The 22,526-nt window shown below is 34.2% G+C and overlaps 1 protein-coding gene across 3 annotated transcripts; it reads right to left on the reverse strand.

The window, feature by feature from the left end:
• Positions 1-1,436: 1,436 nt before the first annotated feature.
• Positions 1,437-19,398, reverse strand: LOC126720353 (extensin). 3 transcript variants are annotated; one of them, XM_050422700.1, is made up of 4 exons: positions 18,851-19,397; positions 17,205-17,597; positions 16,677-17,168; positions 15,800-16,168 (listed from the first exon to the last, which is right to left on the reverse strand). In XM_050422700.1, exons 1-4 carry the CDS (start codon positions 18,930-18,932, stop codon positions 16,137-16,139), a joined length of 999 nt encoding a protein of 332 aa, XP_050278657.1. In that variant the 5' UTR covers positions 18,933-19,397; the 3' UTR covers positions 15,800-16,136. The 3 variants fall into 3 exon arrangements, with proteins under 3 accessions (XP_050278656.1, XP_050278657.1, XP_050278655.1); XM_050422699.1 differs by lacking the exon at positions 15,800-16,168 and adding an exon at positions 1,437-1,553 and having other exon boundaries at positions 16,677-17,597; positions 18,851-19,398; XM_050422698.1 differs by having other exon boundaries at positions 16,677-17,597; positions 18,851-19,395.
• Positions 19,399-22,526: the final 3,128 nt, after the last annotated feature.

Below are 22,526 nucleotides of genomic sequence, written 5' to 3' on the forward strand. Positions count from 1 at the left end.
AAACAATAATAATTACATGGTTAAATTTATACTTTTTAGAATATATAACAATGTGAGGGCAAACCTAAATATTTTGTAAGAGATTAAATTCTATAAGGATGTGGTGTAAAACTCAAGTTTTAACCCTCCAATCCCATGTCTCATTATCATATTACATATTATAGAATAAGTATAACCACACTCAATCAATTCTAATATCCATTTAAAAATTTAACTTAATTGTGAGTTTATTGAAATATTATTATATGTGATAAGATGTATTAAATTTTAAGTAAATAGTTGATATGTCAATCTTTTATTAGATGATGTAAAACAAATTTTACATCTCATCTTTATTAAGTTCAGACTCATTTTTTAATACCAAAACCAAAAGGAAAGCAAAATGTAGGCAATTGTGCATGCATTAGACAAGGAAGCACCACCTCCCAAAGCTCACTCTGTGTCTGTTTGTGCACAACTTTTCTTTACTTTATCGAAAAGAAGGTTTCGTTTACAAACAAAGCTTGGGTTCTCGATGTATGGTACCTGATGATTTTCGATGGAATCTGTTGGGGCTACAACTGTAAGAAGGATATAGAGCACGACATGAACATTGACATGATATGACACTAGACAGAGAAATATGACAATTTTGAAGAAGATTTTTATTTTTATTTTTTTTATTTTTTTTTAAGTTTCTAAAATACAGAATAATCAAAATATCTAATTTAAAAAATGATTTTTTTTACAAAAAAAAAAAATTATGTTTTTTTCCTCCTAATATATTATAAATACGGACAAAACTTAGGTACAATACCTTAGATGTTATTTCTTAAATTTTCCTTTTAAAATTCAGCCATTTAATTACTTAACTAAAAAATACACTTCCTTCCCATAAAAAAAAAATCTACATGACAGAATCTTAAAAGAGGAACTTAAGGAACAATATCTAAGTACTATACATAAGTTTTGCTCTATATACATATATTAAAGAGTATTCTTGTCTTCTTGATATATCCGTATTAAATAAATTGTGGAATTATAGAGTGTCCGTATTTCTTAATCTTAGCGGTACAATAAGCAATTAAGGATTGATACAATATGGGAGTTAACAAAATTGACCAGATGGTATTAGGTTTCATGATCAAGATGTCAGAATCAAACAATTCAAACTTGTTGGCAAACATTTTTCAAATATATGTTGATGTTCATTCATCATCCAAATTTTATTATAATTTCATAGGTTCAGAATACTGCAATGCATGCAGTTTATACATCTCATGCAAAGAGATTAAAGGTAGATCCCACGTACAAAAAGAAAATTTTCAACACAAGAATCTAAAACCAAAAATCTTAAAACCCTATACTTATTAAGGGAACCACCTATCAAAATCTTTAAATATTACTTACAAAATTCATGTTGAATTCACTGTAAGTCTATAATATATATTGATTATTCAAAATATATATGGGAGAGAGCCTGAGAAAAAAGAGGGTCAAATCTGTCTTCTAGTTTTCAAGAGTGGGTCTTGCATCTTCAAGCTAATAGTACTCAAAGTGGCACCCATCATAACCTGTGGACACACCCCCAAAAAAAGAAAAAAAGAAAAAGAAGAAGAAGTAGGATTAGTAAATTACAGTAGCAGATACGTACATACACATTGTATGAAAACAGAATGTACATGCTTTGCCCTATTTACAAATTACACTATTTAAATTTGAAATATTTTAAATTTAGTTCTTTTACACTATTAATTTAGGTCCTTTTAACTTTCAATCATTTTTAATGTAGTCATGTTGTCCACATCCATTCAATCTGCACCGTTATGTCAACAATGTTGTTTAGAAAGTGGGAAATACTAAAACTAATGACAAGATTTAAACAAAATTAGACAAAATGACTAAATTGAAAACATATTAAAGGACAAGAATGAAAAAAATATTTTAAGAATACACCACAGGTGGCTCAAATAATGGTGGGCTTGGAACAAATATAGTGGGGGCTGGTATATCTGTAGTTGGGCTTGGAACATAGCTTCATATATGGGCTGGGCTCAATATAAGGTGGGCTTAAATATAGGCCCTAGTGGGCTTGGAACATAGGTAGTTGGAAATGGTACACTACTGGGTGGGCTTGGAAAATTTTCTAGGGGATTTGTGGTTGGCGGGCCGGAGATCGTGCCGGTTGGGCTTGGAGGTGGGCTTAGGACTGGAAGAATTGGTGGAAGACAGTAAAATGGTGATGGTACTGTGGATAAGTACAATATAGAGATGTTTTTTCAGGCGAGGGCATTGGACCTAGTGGCTCGAATGGTGGGAATAGGAAACACAAGCCAACCGCTTCAACCAAGATTAGCACCAAGGCTCGTTTTAGGACAAGTCATTTGGTTGAACTTTATTACACAAAGAAAATTTCCTGAAAGATTTTGAGGGTAGATGAACCAAATAGGCACAAATTCGTACTTTTTGACACCCCAAAATCACACCGCCAGACATATAAACCACAATTTAAATAATTTTAAAACAAGATATAGAAAAAGAAATGCCAGTCTTCTTATAAAAAAAAAAAAAAGATATAGAAAAAGAAAAATTACCCAAAAGAATTTGGAAAAGAAAAAAATCTGAAATAGAAGTTGACAATATAAATTAGCAAACATATTAGCTACACAATGAAAAGATTCCAGAACCCAATCAGAGAATGACTCAAACACAATCAAAGATTCAAAATAATATTCTACATTGATCCTAAATACCCATATAAACTTCAAATAAGCCAAAACCCATAAATCTAAACCATAAGTTCTTTAACACTCTGTTTGTTTCGGTGTAAAATATTTTCAATAATAAAATATTTTACATGTAAAAATTTTTACCGTAAAATATGTTCAAGTGTTTGGAATGACAAAACATGGAAATTACATTAAAAAAAAACATTTATAACAACCAAAAACCGAAACAGAACGACAGAGAACAAAAATCTTATGTACCTCAAATGAAGACCCAAAAGGGTGAATTTTCCATCTACAAACTTCAATTTTTTTCAAGCCCCAATTTCCTTTTCCAATGAACCATTTTCAATGCAATTATTAGTGCCATCCTGTCTTTGATATCATCACAAAAACAAAAATACCAATGCCTCCATGACTTTTTCACCAGCAAGGTGCCACAAACACTCCAGAAGCCTACAATAAACCCAAATCCAACGCAAACATAGAACCATAGCCTTTCAAAATCATCTCCACCATGCTTGTCTTCAGAATTGCCACCATTAAAATTTGGCTCATCAAATGTTTCATCTCCTGGGCACTTGGTTAGAAGAGGAGAGCCACACAACGAAGGGTTGCCCTCATAGATGGAAGCATCATTTAGTGTTTGGAGCTGATTGCCAAACGGGATTCTTCCAACCAAGTTGTTAAAAGACAAGTTCAAATATGCCAAGGAGGTCAAAGAAGACATGCTTTCAAGAATAAGTCCAGAAATATTGTTGTTTGAGAGATCTAGCGTTTCTAGCCACCGCAAGTTCCCAATATCATCAGGAATCTTTCTAGTTAGATGATTCATTGACAAGTTTAGCGTACCTAATCCCTCGAGACTTGTTATTTCATTAGGAATTATTCCTGTCAAATTGTTCCCCGAAAGATCAATGGTGTTAACAAATTTGAGAGTAGTATCATATTGCAACTCTCTTCCTTTTGTCACTATGATTGCTTTTTCAATATATATCAAGTCAAAAGAGTTGTATTGATCAATGTTGTTTCTGTAAACCAAAGTAGTCAAATTATTTAAACAACCTGAAATGCCTCCGAAAAGATTGTTTTGTCCAATATCTAGGATATAGAGATATGAAAGACCGCACCATTCTCGCGGGATGATTCCATTGAATAGATTTGACCGTAAACATATAATTAAGATACTTGGTCCTATCCATGATGGAAGGTTCCCAGATAAATGATTCCCACCAAGATCAATGCTCAAAAGAGAACAATATTGTAAAGTAGAAGGAATTTCTCCATAAAGGTGGTTGTTGCTCAACACTAATATAGAAAGGGAACTCAAGAAACCCATTGATCTCGGAATTTTTCCATGCAAGTTGTTATATGAAATATCCACAGCCTTCAAATTTTGTAACCTTTTCCAATGATTGGGGAGCTTCCCTGAAAGTTGATTGCTCTTGAGGCAAAGTAATGTAAGATCTTTCATTTTTTGTATGGATAATGGAATTTTACCATTGAGGAGGTTCTCTGAGAGGTCTAATATTTGCAAGCTAGGCATTAGATCACCAATATTTGATGGGATAGGACCTGCAAATGAATTGTTTTTTAAATATAGTTGGACCGAATTTTTAGCAAGCCAAACTGGGATAGGACCTTTGAAGTAGTTATGACTTAGATCAATAAATTTTACATTTGGATATACTAATTGTTGTAACAACTTCCCTGTGATCTGATTGTTGGATAGATCCAAGTCAACGAGTTGAGAGGTCTTAGAGAACCATTCCTCAGGTATAGTGTCTGTGATTCTAACGTTTTTAAGATTGACATACGCAAGATCATTTTGAACTTGAAGCCATAAAGGAAATTTGGGGCCAATGAGATAGTTTTCTAGTTCAAGAGTTTTGAGCCTAAAAGGAGGAACCCAGTTGTACATCACGATGAAAACTAAAGAGTGGACTGTGTAAGTTGTTAATACAAAATCTTCTAACCTTGTGAGATTCATCAATTGGGTTTCCGTGATGACACCTCTCCAGGAATTTGCACTGAGATCCAAGATGACTAGTTCTGAGAGTTGTCCAAGACTTGCAGGAATGGTTTCATTCATCTCATTAAAAGAGAGGTCCAACTGCTGTAAGGATGACAATTTGCCGATAGAAGGTGGAATTGAACCCCAAAAAGAGTTGCAATAGAGATTGAGGTATCTCAAGCTCTCAAGTCTCCCCAGTGAATCAGGTATGTTTCCAAACAACTTATTGAGACTCAAATCTAGGGACTCCAGGCTATTGTTCGGGCAAGCTGAGAAATTATCTAAAAAACCATTAATATTGCCGCTAATATTGGTCAATCTAACAGATAAAGTCTTCAATTTACAAAGATTTCCAAAAACGCTTGGCAAATTACCTTTGATGTTTGGATTTTCACTCAAATCAAGGTGCTCAAGATATCTTAGGTTCACAAAATTGTATGGAATGGTACCTTGTAAAGAATTAGAGCTGAGATCAAGAATTGTGAGGCTTGTAAGATTAAACAGCCACTGAGGTATGGAAGAGTTAAATTGGTTGTTTGATAAATCAAGGACAAAAAGAGATGTGAAATTGACAAATGGAAGAGAAGGTGGTAGGCAGTCAAGTTCACACTCAGATAAATGTAACTCATGAAGGGAAGGAAGCATATTAACTGCATGCAGCCAATTTGCTCCTGCGAGATTTCGTCCCCCCAAATCTAGGTACTTCAAAGAAGAGAGCCTTGGCAGCCAATTGAAATTTTCGTCTTGTATGTTGACGTTGTTGCTATGATGAAGGTCAAGATGCATCAGGCTCGACAAATTTCCAAGATGAGGAAGAATTTCCTCTGGAAAGGATGCATAAGAGAGAGAGAGATACATCAAGTTCTCTAGCATACCAAAAACTTTAGGAATTTGGACTTGATCAATATTATTCCAGATTAGATCCAAGTAATTTAAATATTTCAAGTGAATCAAAGAAGAACTTATCTCTCCAAATGATCACGAATTGACTTCCTTTTTACAACTTAGATTGAGCTTGGTAACACGACCTGATTGGTTGTTGCACTCCACGCCTCTCCATTGGCAGCAATCTTCACCAACCCGAGAAGAAAGCCTACCTGAATTTTCAGTTACACCTTTCTTCAAGCTGAGAAGTGCTTCTCTTTCAATGTAGATGCATTTGATTTTAGCCCGACTCTGATCTTCACTGCATGAACTGGGTTTGAATATCCCCAAAGGTGAGGATCCAAACAAGGAAAAAAGAAGAAATACAACAATAAAATTAAGATTAAGATTAGCCATATATGGAGTTATAATAGTTTATGTTGTAACTGGTAATGAAACCGCAGATGTGTAGTGATTTATAGGAAGCAAAAAGCCAATACGGCATGATGAATATCTATTAGTGTGAACTGTGAAGCATGAAGTCACCGTAAATTGATCTCGTCAGAATATCTATTAGTGTGAATTGTGAAGCATGAAGTCACCATAGATTGGTCTGGTAAAAAATAATAATAGCGCATTGAAAATTTTTTCCATATGGTATTCAGGGAGAAATTAGTGGAGTCAGTTTTTCCACATGATTTGTACTTCCACTTTCACTCCACACATGATTTATACTTCGTAGCAACTTTTTTATTTTGAAGATTTTTTTTTTTTTTTAAATTTTGAGAGAGTTTCAACAAAATTAAGATAAAGATTAGCCATATATGGAGTTATAATAGTTTATGTTGTAACTGGTAATGAAACTGCTAAAGATGTGTAGTGATTTATAAGAAGTAAAAAGCCAATGCTGCATGATGAATATCTATTAGTGTGAATAGTGAAGCATGAAGTCATCGTAGATTGGTCTGGTCAGAATATCTATCAATGTGAACTATGAAGCATGAAGTCATCTGTTAGGTTCTAAAGACTTAGGATTTTATATATTTAGAACTCTAATGTGTATTGTTGGCAAGCCATGATCAAAACAAGATATTTAGTCGTGTTTAGACTTGCTCAAAGTTGGTTCATTTATGTAAAGTTGGAACAAACTGATGTTGAAATTGTTATTGCTTCTTGGCCTGGTTCAATCGATTGAAGTTTAGGCTCGATCAATCGAAAATCGAGTCAGATGCGTTTTCTACAGAATTCCAACTCAGCCCTAGTTTGTTTTAAAACGTTTAGGGTTTTGTAATTTGCCCCAAGTATACAAGGCAAACCCTAACCACGTTTTAGTGTTGCTCATATTACTGTTTGTGTAAATCTCTTGTGAGATTTGTGAGGAGCTTTCCTTTACACAAGTTTAGGATTATCAAGAAGGGGATTTCTTCAAGAGCTTGATGATCATTCAGTTGCTGCCATAAGAACTTAAAGAAACACAAACGGGTGTGCTTATACTTGCTGGAGAATCCAAGAAAGAAGGAGTCTGTGGTCTCAAAGCTTGCACGTGGTCGTGTCAGTAAGTTTTTACTGGTGGGTAGCAATAGGATGTTAGTGGTCTAAGTCCTGTTAAACAACTTTGATTCTTTCATAGTGGATTTAGGTTTACCTTGAAAATAGCTAGGTTAAATCCTCCCTATGTTTTTACTGGTTTGGTTTCCTGGGTGATCATATCATTGTCTTATTTATCTTTTCGCTGCTTTGCATGATATGATTGTTTTGATTGTGATAACCTAGATTTGTTAATTTGGACTAAGTAACAACTTGGCTTATTACCTAGGTTAATCCAATTGTGTTTTTAAGGGGTCTAAAAACTGTGAAGCATGAAGTCACCATAGATTGGTCTGGTTAGAATATCTATCAGTGTGAACAGTGTGAAGCAGGAAGTCATCGTTACACCGTAGATTGGTCTAGTAAAAAAAAAAAAAAAATAGTGCATTGAAAGTTTTTTCCATATGGTATTTAGGGAGAAATTAGTGGAGTCATTTTTTCCACATGATTTGTACTTCCACTTTCACTCCACACATGATTTGTACTTCGTAGCAACTTTTTCTTATTTTGAAGAAACAATTATTTAATTTTGAGAGAGTTTCAACAAAATTAAGATTAAGATTAGCCATCTATGGAGTTATAACTGTTTATGTTGTAACTGGTAATGAAACTGCTTAAGATGTGTAGTGATTTATAGGAAGCAAAAAGCCAATGCTGCATGATGAATATCTATCAGTTTGAACTATGAAGCATGAAGTCATCATAGACTGGTCTGGTCAGAATATCTATTAGTGTGAACCGTGAAGCATGAAGTCATCGTTACACCGTAGATTGGTCTAGTAAAAAAAAAAATAATAGCGCATTGAAAGTTTTTTCCATACAGTTTTTAGGGTGAAATTAGGGGAGTAAAGTTTTTACACATGATTTGTACTTCCACTTTCACTCCACAAATGATTTGTACTTTGTAGCAACTTTTTAAAAAAAATTTTTTAGTGGTGTCCGCTCTTGATGATTATCATCATATCAAGACATAAATTGGTTTTGGTATAGGCAGAGATTAAACGCCAAATCTTTTATTCAACTATTAGAAACTATACAAATTGAGCTAACTGAAACTCACTTGGAGAAACTACTTTGTTGTTTGATTAAATCTATAATTTAGAGTCTTTAGACTTTATCTTGTGAAGAAATAAAGTGGTAGTTTTATTACAAAAGAAAAAAAAAGAAGATAAAAAAATATAAATTTGGTCCCTACATTTTGGTAATAGTCAATTTAGTTTATCTTATTTTCAAATTTCAACTTACAATTAGTTTCTCTTATTTTCAAAAGAAAAAAGAAAACAAATAAATTTGGTCCCTACATTGTGGTAATAGTCAATTTAGTTTCTCTTATTTTCAAATTTCAATTTACAATTAATTTGGTCTAAACCGTCAACTCACTAACGGAAAATACTTATGTAGTGAATAAATTTCATAGTTAGTAGATTTGAAGATTAAGTGGTCCATAAAACAATAATAAATTTTTTTTAATTACTACCTAAAAATTCCAATCGACATTTAATTTTTATTTTAAGAAAGAAAAAGAATTAAAAAAATTACTCTAAAATTTTTATATTTTTCTTTCATTTTTTCCGGCAACCAAACACATAAATACAACCAAAACAAATCAAACAGAAAACCTTCAACTTCATTAGATCTTCAACCACAAATCAAAGAAAACCATTTGTTATTAAGGTTTTTGAGATAAAGAAAGATCTAAAAACTAAAATGGGTGAGAGGCTGAGCGGAACAGTGAAGTGGTTCAATAACCAAAAGGGTATAGCCTACTCGAACGATCGGTTACACCTTTCTTGAAGTTGAGAAGTGCTTTTCTTTCAATGTAGATGCATTCGATATTTGTCACTGTGATCTTCACTGCATGAGCTGGGTTTGAATAATGTTACGTGACTAGTTTTTATTTAATTTTATTATTTAAGCTTTTATTAGGAGATGGGTGTTAGATAATGATAGGATAGATTATTAACTTAGTATTTGAATAAATCTTATAGTATATAAAGATTAGATTTCTTTCGAATTTAAATGTTAGCTTTATCTTATAAAGCCATCTATTTATATGGCTTGATGTTGATTAATAAAGAAAATTGTTGAGTACAATATTCACTTTGGAAGTCTAGACTCCCTCGAAATAGTTTATTTATCAATTAGGAGGTCTTGGTTCCCTTGAAACAACCAAGAAACTCAATTGAGTTTGTAACAATTGGTATCAGAGTCAGGCATGAAGGAACAATTGTTGGAACAATTATTGGAATGCATGGACAAACTGAAAGAGATACAATCTCTAGTAGTTGAAAGTATCAAGAAAATGCAAATGATATGCAAATCCTTGTGTTTGGCTAGATAGTGCAACCAAAGAGAGCAATTTGGCTCTCTATGAAGAAGAGAAGCTAAGGAAAGTAACGGGCAATGCAAACTCGAAGATAAGAAGGCCATGGGAGCTCCACAAAATCAAATCATCCCACCTTCACACAATTCAAGCATGCAACAACTTTTACATCGAGTTAAAGATAGTTTTGCAGCACTAAAAAGCTGATTAAAGATAATTTTGTAGCACCAAAAAGCTTACCACCTTTGCAAGTGCCCAATCATAAGATTCTTTCAAACCTAAGAAGTGATTAAGTATGTGAGAAACAATTTGGGAAGATCGAGCTCATCTGGAACAATATTTTTAGATTAAGCCCTTGAGGACAAATAATTTTCAGACTAAGCAGACAAGGGCTGATTTTAAGGGAGGAGGAGTGTTACATGCCTAGTTTTTATTTAATTTTATTATTTAAGATTTTATTAGGAGTTGGGTTGTTAGATAATGATAGGATAGATTATTAGCTTAGTATTTGAATAAATCTTATAGTAGATAAAAATTAGGTTTCTTTTGAATTTAAATGTTAGTTTTATCTTGTAAAACTATCTATTTATATGGCTTGATGTTCATTAATAAAGAAAAGCTGAAAAATATTATTATTGAGTGAATATTCACTTTGGAGATCTAGACTCTCTCGAAGTAGTCTATTTATCAATTAAGAGGTCTTGATTCGCAACCAACAAACTCAATTGGGTATGTAACAAATAACCCCAAATGTGAGGACCCAAACAAGGACAAAAGAAGAAATACAACAACAAAATTAAGATTAGCCATGGAGTTCAAATAGTTAGTGTTGTAAGTGAATAGTGATTTATAGGAAGAAAAAGAAAAAAAAAAGCCATGCTACATGATTGATATTTATCAATTATCAGAGGAAATTATTGTGTACTCCTAGAGTACCATAAATGTGTACTCCCTCCTCTCACATGAATGGTGGGTCCCACTAATTAAATTCATGGTAGAACTCACCATTCATGTGAGAGGGAGAACTACGCATTTATGGTATTCTGAAAGTACCAAATAATTTTCCAATTATCAGTGTCAAGAATGAAGTCACCGTAGATTGGTCTAGTCTATAAATTATAATGACCTTTGTTGTTTTTTCCATATGGATTGGAGGAGAAATTAGCGAAGTTAAAGTTTTTCCACATGGCTTGTAGTAACCAACCATGGAAGAAACCTTAGTTGCGGGTCTAGCATTTGAGTGAGAACGATGTTTATTTCACAAACACACACTATTGCACATAAAAGTACACAAGCACGATTTTGCACTGCACTCGTGATTTGAAGTCACATTTTTTTAATTATAATAGTGTGTACACTAGTTATTATCTTGATACTTAGAAATTGTGACATCAAGTCACAAGTTCAGTACAAAATCGTGTATGTGTATAGTGTAAAATAGTGAGTGCGCACTAGTTATTGCCCTTTGATGCTAAATATACAAAAAATTTGATAACTTTTTTTACATTTGTTGAATTGACAAACTTTCACTAGTTTTTATATGGGTCTATTGTTAATATTACTTTTTTTTGCTACTAATAATCTGCTATACAACATGTGTCAAATTTTTTGTCTCTAGACTCTCTCCAAGCATTTTCCACGTACACGGATGTGTCTTATGTTTGCTAAACGTAAACAATGGACATTGACTCATTACTTAGAATTTTGTTTGTTTGATTTTTTATGCTAAACGTAAACAATGGGCTTTGAATCATCACTTAGAATTTTGATTCTCTTTTTTTTTTTTTTTTTTTTTTACAGAGATACTCAGTTCATGATTAAGATGTGAGTATCAAACAATTCAAACCTGTTGACGAACATTTTTCAAAGCCATATATATAGCTGTAGCATTTTAATATTAAACGATTAACTCTAATATTTTTATGAATAAAAAGTTAGAAAAATTAATGTAAAGATATGAGAAATAATGTGGTAGATGAGGAATTAGTAATATAGTCAAATGAGGAGTTAGTGTGGGGACTGAGCTTAGAGTTAGGGGGTTCAAGTATATATATATATATATAAAAAAAAAAAAAAATCATTATGAAATTCTAAATAAGTATTTATTTAGCATTTAGCATTCACTAATTGTCAACAAAGACACACACACAAAATTATTGTTTCATAATATATTACATTGTAATTTGTAGGATCACAATTTGGAGCCCAAACCCAAAATATACGGAGTCTTGGTCCAATGAGCCCAATACAATGAATTTGTAGAGAATGGGTTGGAAACTTGGACTTTAGCGAATCAGATGATCGACCAACAGGTATAAATGATAAAGAAAGAAAGATAACATAGATTTACTAGGGAGAGACGTCCTCAGATTTTATCCAAGGAAGTTGATTCTTAATATATTGTTCTTTATACTTTGTTACCAGTCTCATCCCCCCCTTTGTTCTCCCCTTCTCTTCTATTTTATACTATTTTCCTCTCATTTCCACCGTCCACGTGTAGATTTAGATTGATGGTGCTGATATTTGTCCCATCAGCCCCTCCCCGAAGTCGTTGGGAGTAGTTGTAAAAGCTGAAAAGTATGGTTCAGTTAGTTGCAGAGTACTTAATGCAATAATAGCAGTTTTCTCTTAGATATTTTCATGCCTTCCTTTGTCATTTTCTTTCTTAATACTTATCATCTTCCATGGAATGGTTCGGAGTGTCACTCTCAATGGCTGGCCGTTCCCTTTGTCCTTGGCTTTGCCTGGCCAAGGAGGAGTTCTTCCTTGGACTGGGCCCTTGGCCCAACATATACATTGGTATGGGCTCCTAGGTCTGTTACCCCCACAATAGCCCCTCGGGATTCTTCTTTTCTTCTTCATAGAAGGAAAGGAGGATCTCGATGTGATAATAGCCCTTTGCGCCCATTTTACACCATCTCTGATTGCAAGATATTTTTTAGTTTATCCAAGTCGTGTTCCTAACGTTTCGGTACACGAGACGCGCCTTCATTAAGGTCTTTACGAAGTGATAAAGACCCAACGATTGAAGACTTCTTTGGAAATTGAGCGGAATTTATCTCACTCGTAACTCTTTCTTTAAGATTCTGGCAAATTAATTTCCACTAGATTTTGCCTTCTATATAAGACACCTTTGGGGGAATCGTTCTTCCTCATTTAAAGATCCTTGAGTTCTGCGGGGATCTTAAGTTCTTAACTCTTCAAGCATTCCCAGGGACCCTGCCAAGATGGTGATCGAAGTCTAGGGAATGAGGTGGCCAAGGATAAAGGTGAGGTCAAGGAAACCAAGCCCTCATCAGAAACCAAGGATGCTGCCAAGATCCAGGATGACGAAGTTAAGGCAAGAGAAGTAGAGGTCAAAGACGTTTCTTCCTTTTAACTAGGTAAGAAAGAAGTCCCTCCTCTTTCAGCCAAGACCCAAAGCAGGTGTAGATCGTATCAAATTTTTGGTGCGACAAAATCTGGGTCTCACCTGGCGACATATATCATGTGTGCGCAGATGTGAAGACGACCCAAGGTTGATCAAGCAAATCAACAAGGACATGGATTGACAGGTTTCTTGTTTCTCAACCTTGATAGCAGAACATCTTGTAGTTAGGAGAAGAGGGGTCCATCCAGCGTTCCCGCCTCTTCTTCTTTCTCATCGCCAGTACTATCCATACTGGCTCGATTGCTACTAGAACAAGATTGTGGATCTAGCGTCTTCGCTTCTTCTTCTTTTTCATCGCCGGTACCATCCATACTGGCTCGATTGCTGCTAGAACAAGATTGTGGATCTACCATTCCTATGAGTTTTCTCTTTTAAAGTTAGTTTTTGAAACAGGCTTGCCTAAGCCATTTTGTATATGATGTATTTTTCCTTTATTTAATAAAAAGAAAACTATACTTTTACTTTATGAATCTTTCCTTTTCTGCAATAATTATTTCATGAATGGGTGTGTTGGTATTTTCCCCTCAAATAGGACTTAGAATTGATACTATTGATGGTAACGAAAAGTTGTCACCCTGACTTTATCAAAACTGATAGTGGCACCAATCACTAACTTTAAATAAGTTAACTATGTAGAAATAATCAAGAAAATAATCATGTGCTCTATACTGCAAACAGTGCAACCATCAAAGAATGTGGAATTTAAAGTAAGTGATCCGAGGGGACTATCGTGTACTAAGGTTCTATTCAACATTTATGATGATGTTATAGCGTTAATTTCCTCCAAGCATCTGGTTTAAGGACTCAGGCATGCCTTGGGTTCTGTTTAAGCACTTTATAGAGATGGTATAGCTTTAATTTCCTCCAAGCATCTGGTCCGAGGACTCAGACATGCCTTGGGTTCGGTTTAAGCACTTTATAGAGATGGTATAACATTAATTTCCCCCAAGCATCTGGTCCGAGGACTCAGGCATGCCTTGGGTTTTGTTTAGAATTAGCCCCACTTCGGATCATCTTTGATTTGTAGTGCTATCAACATGCACCATTCTGGACAAAGGATTCCATGCAGCGAGACCGTGCCAACTAATTTTCCATCTACGTGCTGTGCTTCTGTCATTTCACCTGGCAAGGGTTCAGTGGTCTCAGCCACCAAGTCCGTGAGAACTTAGCCCTTGACGGAGGCACGAGATACATATTTGATATTGAAAGCCCCCAATATTGTTCCATACGGAGCAATCCTCTGCGTAGCATGCGCCACGGCCAAAATGGTCTCTTCCACCAATGGTCGATATATCGCTGCATCGCCTTAGTATGTTGAGCGTTCAACTCGCTAAAACACCAGGTTCCCACAGACGACACCAATTGTAGGGTCACAATTTGGAGCCTAAGCCCAAAATGTATAAAGTCTTGGTCCAATGAGCCCAATACTATGAATTTGTAGATAATGGGTTGGAAACTTGGACCTTAGCAAATCAGACGATCGACCAACAGGTATAAATGATAAAGAAAGAAAGATAACATAGGTCTACCAGGGAGAGACGTCCTCGGATTTTATCCGAGGAAGTTGATTCTTAATATATTGTTCTTCATACTTTGTTATCAGTCTCGTCCCCCCCTTTGTTCTCCCCTTCTCTTCTATTTTATACTATTTTCCTCTCATTTCCACCGTCCACGTGTAGATTTAGATTGATAGTGCTAATACTTGTCCCATCAGCCCCTCCCCGAAGTCGTTGGGAGTGGTTGTAAAGGCTAAAAAACATGGTTCAATTAGTTACAGAGCATTTATTGCAATAGTTGCAGCTTTCTCTTAGATACTTCCATGCCTTCTTTTGTTATTTTCTTTCTTAATACTTATCATTTTCCATGGAATGGTTCGGAGTGTTACCCTCAATGGCAGGCCGTTCCCTTTGTCCTTGGCCTTGCCTGGCCGAGAAGGAGTTCTTCCTTGGACTGGACCTTTGGCCCAACATATACATTGGTATGGGCTTTTAGGTCTGTTACCCCCACATAATTATTTATGAAAAAAGAACTCGGTGTGCATCTATGATGCTTGCGTTTGTTGCTGAGTAAGGGCCAAATTATTTTGTTTAATATTTTTAAAAGGGTTTAAGTTTTTTTAGGTAAAATTGGTTGATTGGACTAATTTATTTTTTTAGCTTTACTATTGATAATTTATGTTGTTGGGTTTTTTAATTTTGTTTTAAGATTTAGATCTATAAAATCTTTTATGGCATTTAAAATGATCCATAATATTATTAAGGGGGGCCAAATATAATTTTATTGAACCAAATTGCTAAAATTTGCACACACACACACACACTAGTATTGAGAGAAAGGGGGGGGGGGGGGGGGGGAGGGAGAGGAGGGATGAGGGGAATTGCCCTCCAAGGTCCAAGAATAGTTCTATCCTTGAGTTAGTGCTAGATTGCTAGGAGTTCTTGCCCATGTTGGGCAAAGTGGAACCTCCCCTTGCCATGAGGGCTTGGGGTTTTTCCATTGACTCACTAGTTTGAGCCTTGGGGGTGGGGTTTAGGTATTAGTGTTTTTAAACTAACTCAAAAAATATGTAGATCACATTGTTAAAAGAGAGACTCCTGTTCCTCAAAAGAAAAAGGAAAAAGAAAAAGAAAAAGAAAAAGAGAGACTCCTTATTTATTTATAAGTGTGATTTTTAATATGCCTCAAATGAATTGGGTTACATACGTGCATTGGGGGAGAATGAAGAGATGAGATAGATGAGGACTTAAATCTTCTTAAAAAGAGTGAAAACCTCACCTCAGTCTAATGGTGTTGAGATTTTTTAGGAAAAAAATTGTAATATTTTAATTTTGTTTCTCCCTTATATTTTTATTATATTGCACCAACACACATATATATTTTGTTCATTCATCATCCAAATTTTATTAATTTCATATGATCAGAATACTGCAATGCATGCAGTTTATACATCTTATGCAAAGAGATTAAAGGTAGATCCCATGTACAAAAAGAAAATTTTCAAGATAAGAACCTAAAACCAAAAATCTTAAAACCCTAAATTGACAAGGGACCAACCTATCAAAATCTATAAATATTACTTACAAAATTCATGTTGAATTCACTGTAAGTCTATAATATATATTGATTATTTGAAATATATATGGGAGAGAGCCTGAGAAAAAAAGGGGCCAAATCTGTCTTCTAGTTTTCAAAAGTGGGTCTTGCATCTTCAAGTTAATAGTACTCAAAGTGGCACCCATCATAGCCTGTGAACACACATCAAAAAAAAAAAAAAAGTAGGATTAGCAAAATACAATAGCATATGGAAACAAAATGTACATGTTTTGCCCTTTTGACCCCACCCAAAAAAAAAAAAAAAAAACAGAGAACAAAGATCCCATACAAAATTGTTTTCAACTAGACTTTGTACTTTATCAAAAGATTATGAGTTAAACAAATTTCAAATTCAAAACATTTTAAATTCAGTCCTACTCTTTTTTTTTTTTTTTAATATAAAAAATTTAGGTCTTTTTAACTTCCATTCATTTCTAATATAGTCATTTCATCTACCTTTGTTCAATTCATAGCGTTAAGTCTACAATATCGTTTTAGAAAGTGAAAAATACTAAAACTAATAATGAAATTGAACAAACTTAGACTAAATGAATAAATGGAAAACATATTAGAGTTCAAAGGATTAAATTAAAAAAAAAAAAAAAAAAAAAACTTAAAAGATTAAATTAAGAACTGGTGAAAATTAGAGGGGTGACTCACTTGGATCAACTGTGACAAGAATGGCTGAGCCTCCAAACTCGCACGTGCCACCAGCCGCTTTGGTCTTCTGCCAAAAGCTATTGAAAGCATATGAAGCGTGTGCAAACAAAGTGTTGGGCTGAAAGCAAGACCCATCAGGCTCAATTGAATTGCAATCAGCTCCAGACCAACAAGCATAGTCCATGGCTTCTTGAACAATTGGGTCAGGCACTGATGGCTTAGCCACACACCAAAGGGCTCTGTTTGGAGGAGTGTTTGGTGGTGGTGGCACTGTTGGTGGTGGGTACACCACTGGTGGTTGAAACAATGGTGGGCTTGGAACAAAAACAGTGGGGGCTGGTGTATATGTAGGTGTGCCTGGGACATAGCCTGGTGGGCTGGGCTCAATATAAGGTGGGCTTAATATGGGCCCTAGTGGGCTTGGAACATAGGTAGTGGGACTTGGTACACTACTTGGTGGGCTTGGAAAAATTTCTGGTGGGTTTGTGGCAGGTGGGCTTGGAAAAATTTCTGGTGGGTTTGTGGTAGGTGGGCTTGGAAGAATTTCGGGGGGATTTGTTGTGGGCGGGCCGGGTAATGTGCCGGTTGGGCTTGGCGGTGGGCTTAGGGCTGGAAGAACTGGTGGGAGATAGTAAAATGGTGATGGAACAGTGGGAGTTGGAATGGATGTAGTGGGAGGTTGTGGGGTATTAGGTGGATAAGTACAATATGGAGGTGTGTTTTCAGGCAAGGGCATTGGACCTAGTGACTCAAATGGTGGTAAAGAAAATGGCGAACTCAAACTGTAGGGTTGGACATTTGATGAATCCAACATTGGATCAATGTCTAAGTGCTTTGTAACTTTCAACTTTTTTGTGGTTTTGATGACTGAACTTCTGAGATGTCTTGGATGCTTGAATGGTTGCATTGATCTTCTAGCATCTGCTCAATAAAACATAGAGAAACCAAGTCAACTAATATATGACTTTGCGATATTGGTTTAATTTTCAATTTTTGTAAATTTGAAATGCACAATTTACTGCCTTTATTATTGAATTAAAGTTTGTTAATGGGAATGGTAATTCTAAATTGTTTTTAAGATTTTGAAGAATTAGTGCTGTGATTATCTCTATGTTGGTTATTAAAATGTGTCCAATTTCTGTACAAGTTGTATAAAAGCTTGTTGTTGCAGAGCCAAGTTAAGTATCATTTGAAGAGTATATTTTAAAAAAGAAAAAAAGATGAGTATCATTTCAAGAGAAACTTAAGTTCATATAAACTTTTTTTCGTAAGCAAGTAGCATTAATAAATAAATAAAAAACAATAATAATATAAGAGTTTACTGAGGCATATTCCATTGTGCACAACACAGCTACATTTTATGATTCAGTCGGGAGGAGTAGGTTCTACTTCTAGAACACTACTACAACAGCCAGCTTAATTATTATTATTTTTTTTTTTAATAAAAAAACCAGAATTTCTACATGCATCTATAGTCTTATATCATCACTTAATAATTTCTTATTGAATTACTGTTTTAAAATTCCCACCATTAAACTAAACACGTTCTTGTTCTTCTTAACACACTAAATGAGTATTAATAAGATATTTTCCATTCAATTAAAAAACTCATTTCTTGTACATAATTTTAAATTATATAAAATTTTAATTTTAATAGCTTTATACATAAGATAGTAATTGATATTTGATTATTGAGAAAATGAGAGTTATTAATATTTAATTATCTTGAAATTTTGTAAGCTTAAAGGATATTAATAAGAAAAGTATATAATTCAATATAATGAAAATTTATTAAGTGATATAATATTTACCAAAAATTAAGTCATGGGAAAGCTAAGCTTTCTTGTACTATAGCTTAAAATTATTGAAACTAAAGCAACTTCAAAAATCAGAAGTAACCCCACTCATGCATATAGCTAATGTTACTCGTAATCTTATCGTATCAAGCAATTATATATTCTGCTATGACGTGGCTTTGGTGCATTTTTTGTTTGCTTAAGGATGAAGAATTGGCAATTGATATGATAGTCTAAATAATAGTTTATAGTAAAATAAATTAGATAAGTAAATTCTATATATTTACACTAAAGCAGTTTCTAGTAAATCAATCAGATAAATAAATTCTATCTATTCACTCATAAGCAAAACACAACACCTGGACACAAATGGCTTACCACATTGGTTAAAGAAGATGGCTGCCATAGTTACATAGAGAAGAAGAATGCAGAATCTCTTGTAACCTTTGCTTGTTTCCATGGCTTTCTGCAATGCCCAGAACTTCCAAACTAGCTAGCTAGCTTTTTACAAACCAACTCCACAACACTCAAAATCTCAAGCCAAGCATAAGAGCTTTATATAGAGATCAGAGTAGGACGGCCCTAGAAGCGGACAAAGTAAGAGCATGGGGGGACAAGTGGCTATAAAGATTGATTCTTTAGCAGCCCAACTTTGTCATACAGTCACTTTGCTTAATGATGTGAAAATGAAGGAACACAAAAGAAGGATATAAAAAAAGGGTCTAAGAGAAGGTGTATTTTATGTTAAGCAGTTGTTCTCACCTCTGCTTCTGTATCATCTTTTTGCCTTAAGAATTTTTATAAGCAGTTGGCATATATGCTTGCTTGGTATAGAGAAAAATGAAAGCTCGGTTTTTTTCTGTTCCTTTTGGTTTTGCTTGCTTTCTACTCAAAGCTCTCTTTATCTCTCTCTCTCTCTCTCATGTCGGAGGAGGACCATGCCCAAGATCCTTGTCGTATGGCTCTAGTGCTCTTCTCTATACATTTTTTTGATTCCACTATCGCTCTTTGTGTACAAGGTTTATTACTATGTATATTTTATGTCATAGCATTTATTTTATTCTAATTATATTTGCTGACTAGGAAATTCCTTTTCACAAGTTTTACACTATAGCTGTAGCCTTTGGTGTCAGTCCCATATTCAAAAGAGCAATCTAGAGGCACCAAACTTTACAATTTTTTATTATTTTTATTTTTATTTATTTTATAACTTGTTGAGAGGATAAGTTAGGATTAGACTAGCATTACTTTAATATGATCATTATTTTCTTTTTATTTAGAGAAAAGACATGTAATATGATCCATTATTAACCTCACTTTTATTGTACATTAATCACATATCACCTTAACAATTGTGAATATTTTTGTATTACTAAGTTTATTGATTTTTGAGGATATTCAAAAGTGTTTCATGCTACACACATTTCAATCGACTCAAACCAATGAAATGACCATTGCCACTTGAGATATCTTTAGGCAATTAGTGACATTCCTAGCGGACTATACCAAGGCAAAGCACCATTTTTCTCCCCTCCAAAGTTGAGGTTGATTCTAGAAATAGAGATAGTACGTAAAAATGCAAAGAATGTGAATAGAACCTCATCTTACAAATTACTTTCTACATCGAACTATCATCCTTTGAATAATTTCAATTGGAATTGGTTATGGAAAGTGCAAGCTACTTTTAGACCTGTTCATTTTCTTTGCAATTATGCCCATGGTTGTCTATCCTCGAGATCGATCTTTTATATTTCGCCAATTTGACCCAATAATGCACACGATGTGCTTTTATTTTGTTAGAGAATGACCTCAAATTCCTATTTTAATTTGGATTGAGTTTTCTTCGAGTGTCACTATCTTTCCTCTCCCCCCCCCCCCCCCCCCCCCCCCAAAAAAAAGTTTTCTTAGGGTGGAAGGAAATTCTTTTCCTTGTAGAGGAAGCAATTTGATAGTGAGATCTTCCCATTAGGGAAAGAGGAATACTCTTAGAAGTATGTGGAATGAGTTTCTTTGAAAAGTAGTTTAACAATTTTTTTAGGATTGAAAGATGTCAGTGTGTATGAGTTGAAAGTTTGTTTGTTTTGTAAATGTGAAGCACCATTGGGTGTATTCACAGTTTTTTGATTATTAGTATCTTGTTTATGAGTTTGTTAGTTGATATTAAGAGATTGTTTTTGGTGTAATTAGATTTGGGTTAGCTTGTTCTTATAAGGCTTGTGAATATTGTTTGCGAAAGTGTTTAGTTTGTCTATGAAGTTCTGTTGAGTGTAGTTGTAATCTATATCATTGACGGTAGATTTTGATTGATATTTTTCATAGATGTAGACATGAAGTTGGCTAGCTAAATTAAATATTATTTTCTTGTATTGATATTTTTATTACTTGTCCGAATGAATGTGCTTCTAGTAGCTCAAAATTAAAACAAGGTGTTAGTAGATCTAAAGGTTTTGATCTTGGTTAAGTTTAACTATTTAAGGTTGCATTTGGTTAGAGTGAAAAGGGAAAGTATAGAAAAAAAAAAAAAAAAAAAAAAAAAAAAAAGGGAATGAAAATGGAGAATGGATTAACATTTTCCATCTAAAGGTTTTGATCTTGGTTAAGTTTAACTATTTAAGGTTGCATTTGGTTAGAGTGAAAAGGGAAAGTATAGAAAAAAAAAAAAAAAAAAAAAAAAAAAAGGGAATGAAAATGGAGCATGGATTAACATTTTCCATCTAAAGGTTTTGATCTTGGTTAAGTTTAACTATTTAAGGTTGCATTTGGTTAGAGTGAAAAGGGAAAGTATAGAAAAAAAAAAAAAAAAAAAAAGGAATGAAAATGGAGCATGGATTAACATTTTCCTGCGTTTGGCTGAAGAAGAAATTAAGTGAAGTACTCTAGACACAGAGTATGGAAATATATCTATAACTTCCCCACTATGACCTACCCCCCAACCTAGAGCAACTAGGTGGGGAAGTAAAATTAATCCTTGTTCATACATGGGTTTTTCTAGTACGAAATGAGCCATTTCAAATAGGTTCATTGCTTTGGTGATCATTTACTCCAACAACATCTAGGGTTCCTTGAACAATGTAATATTTCACATCGGGTAAATCCTTAACCCTTTCCCCTAGGAGTGTTCATGGTGCAATGTGGTTTTGGGCCATTTTTAGCACCGTGCTTTGCGGTATACTTTAGCCAAAATCATAACCGCGCTATACCTCATTTTTGCGGTCACATGTATGGTATGGTGGGTGCGGTTTAGAATTTAGCCAAAACCATAATCATACCACGCCTTATTTTTGCGATTACATGTGCAGTGTAATGTATAAGATGTGGTTTGAAGCTGGTATATTTTTCAAATTTTGGGTTTTTCCTACCTAGCCCAAAACTAATTTTTCCCTTTGTTTTGGGCCAAGTTTTAAACTATTGAGCTAGTTTTTTCTTTATTTTGGGCTAGCTTTCCTAATCAAAACTTGCTAGGGTTATTAACATTTTTTTTTTTGAAAATTAGGATTATTAAATAATATTAATAATATATTAATATTATTAATATTAATAATATATTTAATATTATTAATATTAATAATATATTTAATATTATTAATATTAATAATATATTTAATATATGGTGAGGGTGTGGTGCGGTGCACAGTTAATTGCGGTGCGGTGACGTTATGCTATTTTGCTGGTGGTTTTGGTGCGGTTTTTTCAGTTTGGTGAACACTTCTACTTTCCCCCTATCATAGTAGATAAACTTGAAGGGGAAAGATATCCCTTTAGACTTTATTGATTTATTAGGAGGAAAAAAAGTGGTGTGGTTGGGGATTTTCCACCTAGGCTAACAGTTTTCATTTGTCCAAAATGGAGATAGAAATGGGAAGTAAAAATAAGAGTCTAAAGAAAAATTACAAATTTACCCCTTGAAGTTCCATTTGAGACACGATTGTCCTTCGTTTGCTGGTTGATGTCTTCTTCAAATATGTATTGTCAATTTTATGATCATCACCCTCCCTAATGTCTAGCATACTCTACCTCTTATCCTCCACTCTCGAAGATGACTCTGCTTTGTTGT

The sequence above is a fragment of the Quercus robur genome, chromosome 4 (genome assembly GCF_932294415.1).
Source record: "Quercus robur chromosome 4, dhQueRobu3.1, whole genome shotgun sequence".
NCBI lineage: Eukaryota > Viridiplantae > Streptophyta > Magnoliopsida > Fagales > Fagaceae > Quercus > Quercus robur.

Bases quoted from the DNA above. Each gene is read 5' to 3' on its own strand.
- LOC126720353 (XM_050422699.1), bottom strand. From the start codon at position 18,932: ATGGAAACAAGCAAAGGTTACAAGAGATTCTGCATTCTTCTTCTCTAT. The intron at 17,598-18,850 runs GTAAGCCATTTG...TTTATTGAGCAG, and splicing joins CATCTTCTTTAACCAATGTG to ATGCTAGAAGATCAATGCAA. The intron at 1,554-16,676 runs GTGAGTCACCCC...GTGTGTCCACAG, and splicing joins TCTTGTCACAGTTGATCCAA to GTTATGATGGGTGCCACTTT.